Here is a 12,451-nt window from a genome sequence, read left to right on the forward strand (position 1 = left end):
ATGTGTATACCATTTTTCGGCTGTTGTGTGCATGTCCCTAAATTAGACTTTTTGAATTTTGTATCTCTTGCAAATCTAATTTTTAATTTTTTAAACAAATGGATTTTTAGTTTTCTAGACTACATAACTACAATATATTAAACATCAGAAGGAAAGGCCATTATTTATTTCTTAGAGCTGCTTGTGATTGTGTCCAAATACAGTGTGGTAGTGCCTGGAAATAGTCCTTGGATTATACTTGTAGCCCTTGGCTCATTGAAATAACAGTTCTTTGTGGGCACAGCATGTCATAAAGCCTCAGGAATGCAATAAATCCAAGAGGGCCCCAAGAGCTGATTTTCTGGGATGGAAAGTAGTATTTTTTTTTAGCTGTCACTCATTGTTCTTTCAATAAACATTGAGTCATTTTGTTCTCATTTCCTTTCTTATTTCACAAAGTTGCCTAGGATTTGATTTGCAGTGAGTTTTTGGCAAAGGATCATAATTTTAAATGTCTTTGAAAATGTTAGGATATTCAACAGTGAGGTGCAGTCAACATAATTCTTTTAAACTCATATATTTAGAAAAATCTTGGGGGGCAGCTAGGTGGCAAGTAAGTAGAGCATCAGTACTGGAATAATGAGGACTTGAGTTCAAATCCAGCCTCAGACACTTGACACACCTACTAGTTGTGTGACAGCTTCAGACACTTGACACGCCTACTAGCTGTGTGACTTTCGGCAGGTCACTTAACCCCAGTTGTCTTGCCTTCCAAACCAAGAAAAAAAAAGAATAGAAAAGAAAAATCTTTGCTTTTATCAACGTATATTTCTTCCACTGAGCAGATCTCAGTGTCTCAACACTGTTTCATCCTATATGAGTCTTGTCCTTATACATCTTCACAAAGGTACTACCCAAGACATTGGAAGTCTTTCTTAGAATATTGAAGAGTTCTAACATTCTTTTAAGACAATGTTGCCTGTGGTTTTCCTTCATATATTGTCTTAATGACATCTTTACATTTTTTGGTTGATAAAATTTGAATGAATTTATTTTTATGCCTTATCTGATATTTAAAATTATGAATGTGATAAATACCAGCAAACATGAGCAAGACCCTCTATATGTATGCTGACCTCCTGTCTTCTCCAGCAGATTGTATGGTCAATCACTCTCCCACTCTCAAATCTTCAAACTTTTCCAAGTTAGTTTATTTCTTATTGACTTGAAATATGTCCAAATGTAACAGTTTTTTTTGGCAAAGTTGGACTACCTCCCTGCAATGAGGCATATGCCTCTGAATACCCTAGAAGTTTTCTTTCCTCCAAGAGAATAATAACTTCAGGATCAGGACCAAAGCATGGAGATTCTGGATATCTAGAGTTTAAAAAAGCTCTCTGGAGGACAGAAAGAGGGTTGGAGTCTGACATTAACAGATGGATGACTTCTCAGGAGACTTGGAAGTCTCTGAGTGTTTCCTTTCCCTGGCTCACAGCTAGGCTTATTAAGAGAATCTAGCAGAGAGTAACTGAATTTTGGCTTCTTTCTACCTCCTGGACAATAGTGAATCCAGGCAGAAATGGGACCTTTTCCCTAAAATTCCCAGGAGCTTATCTCATCTCTTAGCCAACTGATGCCTTTGTAACTGGGTTTTTGAGTTTTGCTTGTTTGGTTTTTTCCACTCCCTTTGGGAGAGGAAGAGAATAGTAAAGACCTTAAAAGAACTTTATAACCTGAGTCAGTCATAGTGACCTGTGCTGAGCAACACAAATCTTAGCCATCCTTAAAAAACTTCTTTTGCACCCGACCCCATCATCTCCTCAAGCTATTGCCTGCATCTTCTCTCTCATTTTCAGCCCAACTCCTTGAAAAAAATATCTACACTTGTTGGCTTCTCTTCCTCTCCTCCCTCTTCTCCCTCTCCTTAGCCTTCTGTGATTTGGCTTCTGATCTCATCAATCAACTGAAACTGCATTCTCCAAAGTTACCTACAATCCCTTAATGAACTAATCTGATGATCTTTTTTCAGATCTAAACCTTCTCAAGCTTTCTATTCCTTTTGATACTGCTAAGCATCCTTTCTTCTAGAATAGTCTCTCCTCTCTGGGTTTTCCTTGTAACTGTCTAACTTTTCCTTTCCAGTTTCCTTTACTGGCTCACCATTCACATCATACCCCTAAATTGTAGGTATTCCCTATGTTTCTGTCCTGGACCCTCTTTTTTTTTTTATCTCATTCTATACTTTTGATAATCTCATTAATTCCAATCGGTTTAACTGTCATCATTGCAGATGACTCCCAGATCTACATCTCCAGCTCCAGTCTTTCCCATGAGCTTTAAGTCCCACATCACCAGTTCGGTATTAGATATTCCAAACTGACTGTCTTAGAGACATGTTGAATGGATACATCCATTCAACATGTCTAAAACTGAACTCATTATCTTTACCTATAGTCCCCTAACCCCATTCTAAACTTTCATGTCTGTCAAAAGCACCAATACTCTTCAAGTCTCTTAGGTATAATCTGGACATTATAATTAACCTCAAAGATCCGGTCAGTTACCAAATTTCACCATTTCTACCTTTATAACACTTCTATCTCTTCACATCTGACCCCAGAGCTATCACCTTAATTCAGGCTCTCATCAGTTTTCACCTACATATATTGCAATAACTTTCTAACTGGTTTATCTGACTTAAGTCCCTCACCACTTCAGTCAATCAGTGAGCTTGCCTACTGGCAAGCATTGGACCTTTAGATACAAAGAAAGGGAAAAGGTAGTCCCTCTTCTCAAGGATCTCATGGGCTAATGAGGGAAACAACATGACAAACAACTATGTACAAACAAGATATACAGGATGCATTGCTGCCAAGTGACTTTCCTTAAGTGCACAACTCTCCTTACAACTTCCCTATTTAATCAATTCTAGTGGATTCCTATTGCATCTAGGATAAAATATAAACTCCTCTGTTTAGCTTTCAAAGATTCAAATAATCTAGCTCCAAGCTATCTTTTCAGCATCACTGGAATTAGTTTACCTCTTTCCTTCTGTGATCCAGCCTATCTGGTCTTTTCCTTCTTCCTCACATAAGACAGTCAATATCCTACTTCTTTGCCTTTGCAACTGGCCATCCCCTCTACCCCAGTAACCAAAATGTACCCCTTCCTTAACTCTGCTTCCTAGAGACTGTCTCTTTCTCTAAGATGTGGCTTAAATACTATCTTTCTGAATAAATATTTCCTCTATCTTGATTTTGCCTCACATATAGAGAAACCAAGGGTTAGTTGTAGATACACAAAAAATTCTAATTAAGGCAAGGATCCAAACCACTGCCTAAATGTTAATAATTTTCCTAACTACCAGTTCTGAGATGCTCAATTAATCAACCAATCAACTGGCCTACTGTTTGCTAAACACTGGGGATATGAAGAAAGACAAAAAATAGTCCCTGCTCTGGGAGACGACCACCAAATAACTATGTACAAACAAGATATATTCAGGCACGGATTTGTTGGAACCATCTCATACCAGCTCTTGCTCTATCATTAAAATTTCAGTGTGAGTATTTATACCTTGGAAATTGGCAAATGCTACAACTCAGGACTAGATTTATTGTTTCGTTGATTGCCTAGACTTAAGAAAAGTGATAGAAAAAATGTTGATAATGCAGATTAAACTTTAAAATGTGTCCTGTGTGTATTTTTCTTGGAAAATCAGTTGTTAAACATTTATTAAAACATCTCTCTATACGTGATAAATTAAAAAGGTAGGACACCAAGATTAGAGGACTGGGGAGGGCTTCTTGCAGAAAATGAGACTTGAAGGAATTCAGGAAAGCTAGGAGGTGATGATGAGGATCAAGAGTGTTTCTAGGTATAGGAGACTGTCAGTGAAAACACTCAGAGTTGGGAAATGGAGGGTTCTGTCTTCCTCAACAGGTTACCCTCCTTCTTACTTTGCTTCAGTTTTTCTCTATCTACTGGCTCCTTCCTCAGTGACTATGAACATGCTCATGTCTCCTCTATTATTTAAGAACATTCACTAGATCCATACATTCCTGCTGCCATATTGTCCCATATTTCTCCTTTCTTTTGTGACTAAGAAGGAAAATGCAATTTTTACCAATTGTACTAAGTTTAAATATTCCTTTAAAATACCTAAAGAAAGATCTAAAAGAAAATTGTCAGAATTATTCATGAATTAATTTACATCCATCTGTACTGACTTTAAACACCATCGAAATGGCCATTGTGTGTCATGATAAATAGAGAATTGCTTATTTTGCAACTAACTAGGAGTTGGGAAGATCTTTATGAATTTTTTACTTGGAGGTATTAGGTCTAGAATTAAACCTAAGGCTATTAAATTAGTATTTTTCTTTTATTTAAGTTATGTCTCAGGTCTTATTCTGTTTAAGTTTATTAAGTCCACTCCACTTTCCCCAAACCACAGGGATGGAGCCTGGACATGTGATTTTCTTGACATAGGAAAATTATCTAATGTGCATTGGCACCTTATCAGAAACTGGTGGTGGATCCGGGAATTGGTCCAGTTTTTCTAGAAAGTAGTTTGGAACTAAGGCAAAAAGTTACTAAACTATGTATTCCCTTTGACCCAGCTATACCTCTATTAGGTTTATACCCCAAAGAAATTGAGAAAAAGAGAGAGAAAAAGAGAGAGAGAGAGAGAGAGAGAGAGAGAGAGAGAGAGAGAGAGAGAGAGAAGAGAAGAGAAGAGAAGAGAAGAGAAGAGAAGAGAAGAGAAGAGAAGAGAAGAGAAGAGAAGAGAAGAGGATCTATATGTAAAAAAAATCTATATGTAAAAAATATATTTACATCAGCTCTTTTGACATGGCAGCCATTTCTCAAAAAATTGGCTAGAATTTAGTGTGGACAAATAATAATAATAATAATGTAATAAGCCTTGAAAGATAGACTGGAACCATATTGTGAAGGTCCCTAAAAGCTAAAGAGAAATTGATATTTTATCCTGGAATCAACAGGGAATCACCAGACTTTTTGAACGAGGGGAATGATACATGCTTTAGGGATATTGATTTGGTGTGAAGGACCAATCAACGAGTGAAGAGACTGGAGGAAGGGATATCAATTAACAAATGCATATTGAATGAATGAATGAATGAATATATGAGGTTAGTACAATAGTCTAGGAGAGAGGTGATAAAGCATGGAATCATCAATGCAAGTAGGGAGAAAGGGACAGATATGAAAGACGTTGTGGAGGTAGAATGTAAGCTCTTTGAGGGAAAGAATTATTTCCATATTTAATTTTGTCCCCAGAGAACAAAGCACAGTGGCTGTCATATAATAGGCACTTAATAAAAGTATGTTGATTTAATGATTGATTGACAAGACCTGACAACAAATTGGATTCAAGGCATGAAAGAACTCAGAGATGAAATCTTTGTTGTGATATTACTGATGGACACAAAGTCCAGTTCTTTAGGGGTTCTACATGCCTGCTGCCTTTCCCTTTTATTGACCCAGAAACCTTATATAACACTATACACACACACACACACACACACACACACACACACACACACACACTCACTCACTCACTCTCTCACCTCTTCTAATTGATGTATTATGGCATCACTGTCCTGGCAGTTTGTGTTAGGTTGGGTAATGGTAACTATGGGAGTGTGGGGTGAGGATGATCCCTTGCGACTTTGTGGGAGACTGTATTCCTTTCTGATGCTCATCTCTGGTAGCAGATTAAAGGGATGATGTGATTTTTCTCATTGGTTCTGCACTGGTGTCAGTAAACTACTTTCCCAAGCCATTTGCAATAAAAGTAAACAAGTACAGCCAAACAAACAAAACCTTCAGGGTTTTTTGAGCTAGACCCTGTAAACCTGAGAAGGAGGGGTTAACTTTGGGTGTAGATGCAGTTTGCAAAGTCTTTAGTGTTGAGGAAACTTCAAAGCTTTTCTCTTTACTATACAATTACTTTTTATCTCAAATGCCAGGGCAGAAGGCAAAACTGTTAGCTGCTTGTCATGGAGTCAGTGAAAATTTGGGCTCCAAACTCTTTCCAGCTTTGGCAACTTTGATGGCGCTGTCAGTTGCTCAACCAACCACAGGGTCTGGCTTATTCTCTTCCAAGATATGAAGTGCCTGTCATAGAATGAAGATGATCACAGGCTGTTTGGCTCAAATGGATGCTGTGGCCCCTAAACTGAGGCTGACCCTCAGATCTCAGACTTGGTGAAGTTTCATTGGCTTTCTCACCTGTCAGCTTCTATAGTATAGAGATGCTCTGGGGTATCTCAGCATAGCTTGTCCCTAAGGGCTCAGCTTCTACTTGATCAGGGAAGGAAACCACCGTACTTCTCAAGATTTAGCTTTTTTCTCACCCAGAGCAGAGTGGGGATTTCTGTGTGAAGTTCAGAGGCTTCCCTCTCCACCCCAAGAAGTTTTCAGTTTCTTAAAGGGACAGACATGAAGCTGTAATTTGGCATTGGATCAGAGACCCATAGATATGAAGTGCCCGTTAAATTCAGGGACTTCATGAAACATCATTGGGAGTGCTGTGGTCACAACTAGCACCATATTGCTAGTAGAGATGTTGAAAATTTAACAGATTTGCTAGAGTTAATGACAGTATGTGGCTGTTGCCTGGCCCTTGTTCAAATGGGTATAGAGTTTTGCTGGGAAATTCCTCAACCCAAATTGGGTCCTAGGAACCTTCTAGACAGTAAGTACTCCTTCTTGGTGTCAGTTTGATGATAGGTCAATAAATTAAGAGACAAGGTTAAAAGATAAAAAGTTTAACTAACCATAGCAGCTGATGGGCATTTGCCAGGTAGAAAGCAATACGCTGAGCAAGGGAAGATACACACACACACACACACACACACACACACATGCACAAACACACACACACACACATAAGATTTTACACAGCCTTAGGATGACATTATGGATGGCAAAATGAGTCTATCAGGTGAGGTTGCTCAGGCACTTTCCTTATTTGGGAGGATGATAGGGACAGGATGTTAGGTGATTTGGAGGATGTTAGGTAATTGGGACAGGATGTTATTCTGGGAGAAATATTTGTCCTCTGAGTTATGTGGTGTGTAACTGCTGGAAATATACATACACACACACACACACACCACAATGCATAAATTATGGAAGTAAAAACCTAGTTTTTATTATTATATTCAAGTATAGATTCAGGCCTCAGAGAAAACCATATGGATTCTGACAAGTCTTGTTATAGGCAAAATTACGTCAAAGTAACAGAGAAATAATTTATTTACATATTAAAATTTTATATGTTCTTCTTAGGTCATAAAAGTTAATGAGAAGATAGATCCTCACGATGTCATAAAAATTGAACAGATTTAGTGAAATAGAGTCAGTGATAATCTCATACATCCCCTAAGGAAAAAAATAAACTCTGTAAGTAAACTAAGGTTGCAGATTAAAGCTATGTTTTGGGGTTCACAAATGGGCTAGTTGAGGAGGATTTACATGTCTCCAAGGAGTCAAGGACAGTAGAAATTCTTGCTCTAGCTTCCTATCTGAGGAATGTTTAAGGTTCTAAGTGAATTTTCATATCACATGGGATAGGTTTTGATCAGTTGAAGTTAATATTAGCCAAAAGTTTCAGGAGGAATGGCCCGAATCCCAATTAATAAAAGGAAATTTAAAAAACTCCCAAAACAATGTTAACCTTAAGGAGAAAACACATTAACCTTGAGGTTTCAGGAGATGCCAAAGACTAGGTGTTTGTAGTTTTCTCTGAGGTTAGTCTTATCAGAATATCTTAGTTGTAGAGGTCTCTAAGGTAGTGGAGCACTTCTTCTGGATTGAACCATCCTGTTGTTGAATAAAATGTATCCTGAAGGTCTGTTTTCATTTACATTGCCCTGTAGCTCTGTTTCTTCCATTTCTAAATTTACTTTTTCTGTGGAGAAGATATGTCTTTAGAAGTGACCATCTGTCTCCTCCACAATTTCTAGACCAGGGCATCATCTGAGGTACCATATAGGAAAATGTCCTGTACATATTACCGCAGTTGAGTCATTAACCTGTGGGGTTGGAGGTTGATCATCTCTTCAGAATGAGAGGGGCACTTTTTTTTTCTGTTAGTGAAGTTTACTTTCAGCTCTTTTGGATTTGTCTGATATCAGCCAAGAAGGGACATCGAGGTCCCCAAATTTCCAGTCAAAGGGTAATGGGATATGCACCTGTTGCTTGTAGCTTCACTACCTCCTTTCTCCCCACTGTGGCCTGTGGGGTGGAGGTGTGATTAGAGTGATTGGGCTGAGATGAGTATACACTTTGGATGTAACTGGTGTTGCATTCAAGTGCAACTAATGACTGTCCTACATTTGTAACCTGCCTGAGAAGAGGCAGAAGGGTACCCTATAGTTAGGAATGGCTCCCCTGAATTTTGGGAGAATCAGCATCTAAAGGCATTTGCTCAGTGTTGGGTAGCTGTTAAATTTCATACAATTAAGCATGAGTTCTACCCCACTGATGTTGAGGCAGGCCATACAGTATGTCCTATGTTCTGTTAGTATTTATTAATAAAGGTATGAATTTTCAGGCAAGTGAATTCCCTACTCTCTCTCTGAGATTCTAGCTCCTACCTTCCCCTTCTCCTTCCCTCCTCCCTCCCCCCCATCCCCTTACCATTAGTTCTTTTGGATGGTGTCTTTGAAAGGTCCCTCTTTCCTACCAGCAGCATTCCTTTGGTGTTAGGGATAGCACCCTGCCTTGGTTGAGTAACGTAAACTTGCTTTTGCCCTACTTAGGATCAGATCTTTTACATTTCTCATCTCTCCCAAGGTTCTTCATTATTCTGAGCCGTTACAATTTCTCTCATTTCTTCCACTGTTCAGAATCCCTAACAATTTTTCCCCCAGTTCTAGGTGCCCAGTGACTAGCACACCACTTAGCACTGAATTGGTTTTTGCAAAAGGAGTACTTATTTCAAAGATATAACAAGAATAAAGATACAAACATTTCCCCTTTACACCTCTGAGGCCTCCCCTCCATAGCTAGAGCATGGGAGAAATTAGGATCACAGCTTAACTCCATTCCTACTTTGCATTAGACCTACTAAGTTCAAGTCTAAAGCTGTACTTTGATTGGTGTTCCAGACCATTGCTTTTCAAGGTTTCTCTTCTGACATCTGACCTGGAATCCTAGGCTCCAAAATCCTCATGGTTTGAACACCCAGGTTGAGAACACTACTCCGTGCACTGAGAAGGACAAATCATAACAAAACCCCAACATCATTTCATGGGGCCAATGACCTAATTGGAGAGGGGAAGGTAGCTCTCAGCCCCTTCTCCCCTTACTGCATGGTGTCACTTGCTGAGATGGAATGAGTCCTTCATCTCTGTATATGAACGCTGGAATGTGACTGGCTTACTCTGGTAGATTTAAAGACAAAGACAATTCAGATTATGCAGCCAATGAGAAAAGGGTGCTTCCACCTACATGGTAGGCCAACATGTATGACCAGTTCTCTTGTCTCCCATAAGCAGGTCCCAAGCACCTTCCATGTAGGTGAAACTGCTTATCAAACTCCAGTCTAATTATGTCAGTTCAATGAACTTTAAAGGCTCCTTATTGGCTTTAGAACCCAATGTTATTTAATTGTTATCATTTTTTTAAATTTCCATTTTTTGATTAAATCTTATAATGAACAGGATCATCACTGTAGTACACACACACACACATATGTAACTTACAAATAAGTAATACACATATTGAGAGTATGTGTTTAAATTTTTTTTATTGATGGGGCACATTATCAAAAAAGTTCACAGATTTTTTTATCTCTCTTTTTCTCTGTCTCCTTAAGGGGTGCTACATCAGTTGTGTACAGATGTATCCAGAAGGGGACACAGAAGCCTTATGCTCTCAAAGTGCTAAAGAAAACAGTAAGTGTATTTAATTATATATCTGCATTTCCAAGAGATTTCTGGAACTAGAGCAGGGGTGGGGACTCAAAAGGATCATGGGAAAAGAGAATGGTATCCTTGGCTGACTGTTTGAATATTGAAAATTTTATCTGATTGGAATTTCATGGACATATGAACGAAATTTGTGGTCTTATCTCTGTTTTGACTAAAATGATGTTCATATTTTTGGGGTGCAGAAAAAGGAAGATTTGTGTATGTAATATGGGATGACCCTGTTGGGGCTCCACCTTCAGAATATGCACGTGTTCTGCCTGCTGCCAAATCACATGGGGAGGTGTGGTGAACCTGCTACTGCAATTTCATGATGACGTATAATCTACATATGCTCAGCACAGAGCAGACTCATTTTGAGTGTTTCTGCTCTACTATCCTTGTGACAAAGAAATAGATTTTTAATTGAACTGTTGAATGGGAAGTAGGAGTGCATATACAGTACTCTAATGGGGACAACTTGGTCATTTTTTCCACCTTCTTTTGGATTGCATCCAGGAAAAAAAGAGACAGGTTATTCTCCCAGAATTTTTTTGTATTTATACTCTGTCTTGACTCAGTAGCCATTCACAAAGGTCTTTTCCTCACCACAGGGAAAGTGGGGGAAACAGTCAAAGAATATTGTTTCAAAATTCATATTGGGGATTGCTTCAAGCTAAGCATGCTGCACATACTCATGGGGGTTGGTCTGTCATTGGGTAGCCCCCATTACACTTACTAGTTATGATCCTGAAAACTTGTATGTGGAAGGGTGAGTGCAACATGGAAAAACATCCCACTCTACCTAGAGAAAGCAATAAGATATAGCAATCATATACATATACACACCCTCACACAAACACCTGAAACAGGTGAGAATATATCTCAGTTAAAAAGTCAACAATGCAAAAGGTTAGTCTAAATGTGAGAAGTCTTTGAAAACCACTAGTTGAATTGGAATGACGCTGCCCGGGAGGCATCCTTTGATGGGCTGAGAAAATCTCGTCATGCCCTGATGGTCATGTATAAAATATTGAGCCAATTCTAAAACTAAGAAATTTAAGCAAGAAAACTTAAGCCAGGGGAGATTGTGGTTTTGATTAAGCCTCTGAGAAGTTGTTAAGCAATTGTGTGTGGGGGAGGCGGGGAAAGAGGGGGGAGGTGGGGGGTGTGTGGAGGGGAGAAATAGGACACTAGACTTGGATCTCAGCCTTGGTTTCCTTCCTCCTCCCTTTGCCAGAAGTGTACCTTGTGAACATCAGAGCACCATAAAATATAGACATTTTCTTTTTTTAAAAAAAATTATTTATTTTTAATTTATGGAATAAAACAAGCATTTCTGTAACATAGTATAATAAAAAAAGATGCTGCACATGAAACTGCAAATCTACCATGTATAATTTGCTATTCTTTTTAAATATACAACAAAGTTATCATGTAAAATTCTTTTTAAATTTTCTTCCCTTCCCCCCTCTGCCTGCCCTAGAGATGGCCATCATTAGACACAAATGTGCAAAATTATTCTACACATCTTTTTATCAATTCTTTCTCTGGATGCAGAGGGCATCTTTCTTCATATGTCTCTTACAGTTAATTTGGTATTTATAATAGTCAAAATAACTTATTTGTTCAAAATTATTCTTAAAACAGTATTACTGTTAATATATGCAACATTCTCTTTTTCTACTCATTTCACTGTTGGTTATTTCATGCAAGTCTTTTCATGTTTTTCTAAGATCATTGAGCTCATCATTTCAGTCATTCCCAAACTGATGCAATTTCCAGTTATTTCCCACCACAAAGAGAGCTGCTGTAAACATTTTAGAACATAGAGGTTCTTTTCCTTTTTCCCTAATCATCTTTGTAAGAAAACCTAAAAGTAGTAGACATTTTCATTAGCATCCTCCTCCTAGCAGTGCTTCCAGAACAGCTAATGGAATGTCTACACTGGAAGCCAAGAATAGTTTTGATTTAATATGAGAAAATAGTCTAAAGATTCTGTAAGGAAGTCATAGTAGCAGAAAGTATTCAGAATATCAAAGTGGAGGAAATAGCATATAGATTAGTTACTTCAACGACCACCCCAACAAAAATTTAACAAGAGTATCAGACCAAGGAGTGATAAGAAACCAAAATGTGTCATCTTTCACAATTCAGCTCACAAATAAAGGACTAGGATGGGTACTGTGGAACAAGTTAGGCCAGAATCACAGAGCTAGAATAAGGGATAAAATAGGACCACACCATTTTTTTTTCTAATCCTGGAGAGAGGATTGGGATTTTGGACTCAGCCGCCATATAAAGAAGTCTACAAATCTGTCTCTCTGAGATTCAACTACTTAGCCTGGGGACCAACACCTGTTGCTCTGTCCCAAGAGAAAGCATCTAAGAGCCAGATGTCTAGTATATGATAGAATCAATGTACTGTCCTTCTAACCCAGGAGAGGGGTTCTTGCCTCAGAGCCATAACTCTGAAGCATCACAGAAGCATAGTGCTATTGCTTTGACTTCAGCCCTAGGATGCCAAT

At 38.5% G+C, this 12,451-nt stretch overlaps 1 protein-coding gene across 1 annotated transcript in view; it reads left to right on the forward strand.

Moving 5' to 3' along the window:
- Positions 1-12,451, forward strand: part of CAMK4 (calcium/calmodulin dependent protein kinase IV) — a 220,202-nt gene that overhangs the window by 44,972 nt on the left and 162,779 nt on the right. Inside the window, exon 4 of the mRNA XM_072597182.1 lies at positions 9,833-9,911. Coding sequence (XP_072453283.1) covers positions 9,833-9,911 — 79 coding nt within the window. The remainder of the gene's footprint in view (positions 1-9,832; positions 9,912-12,451) is intronic.

The sequence above is a fragment of the Notamacropus eugenii genome, chromosome 3 (genome assembly GCF_028372415.1).
Source record: "Notamacropus eugenii isolate mMacEug1 chromosome 3, mMacEug1.pri_v2, whole genome shotgun sequence".
Classification (NCBI taxonomy): Eukaryota; Metazoa; Chordata; class Mammalia; order Diprotodontia; family Macropodidae; genus Notamacropus; species Notamacropus eugenii.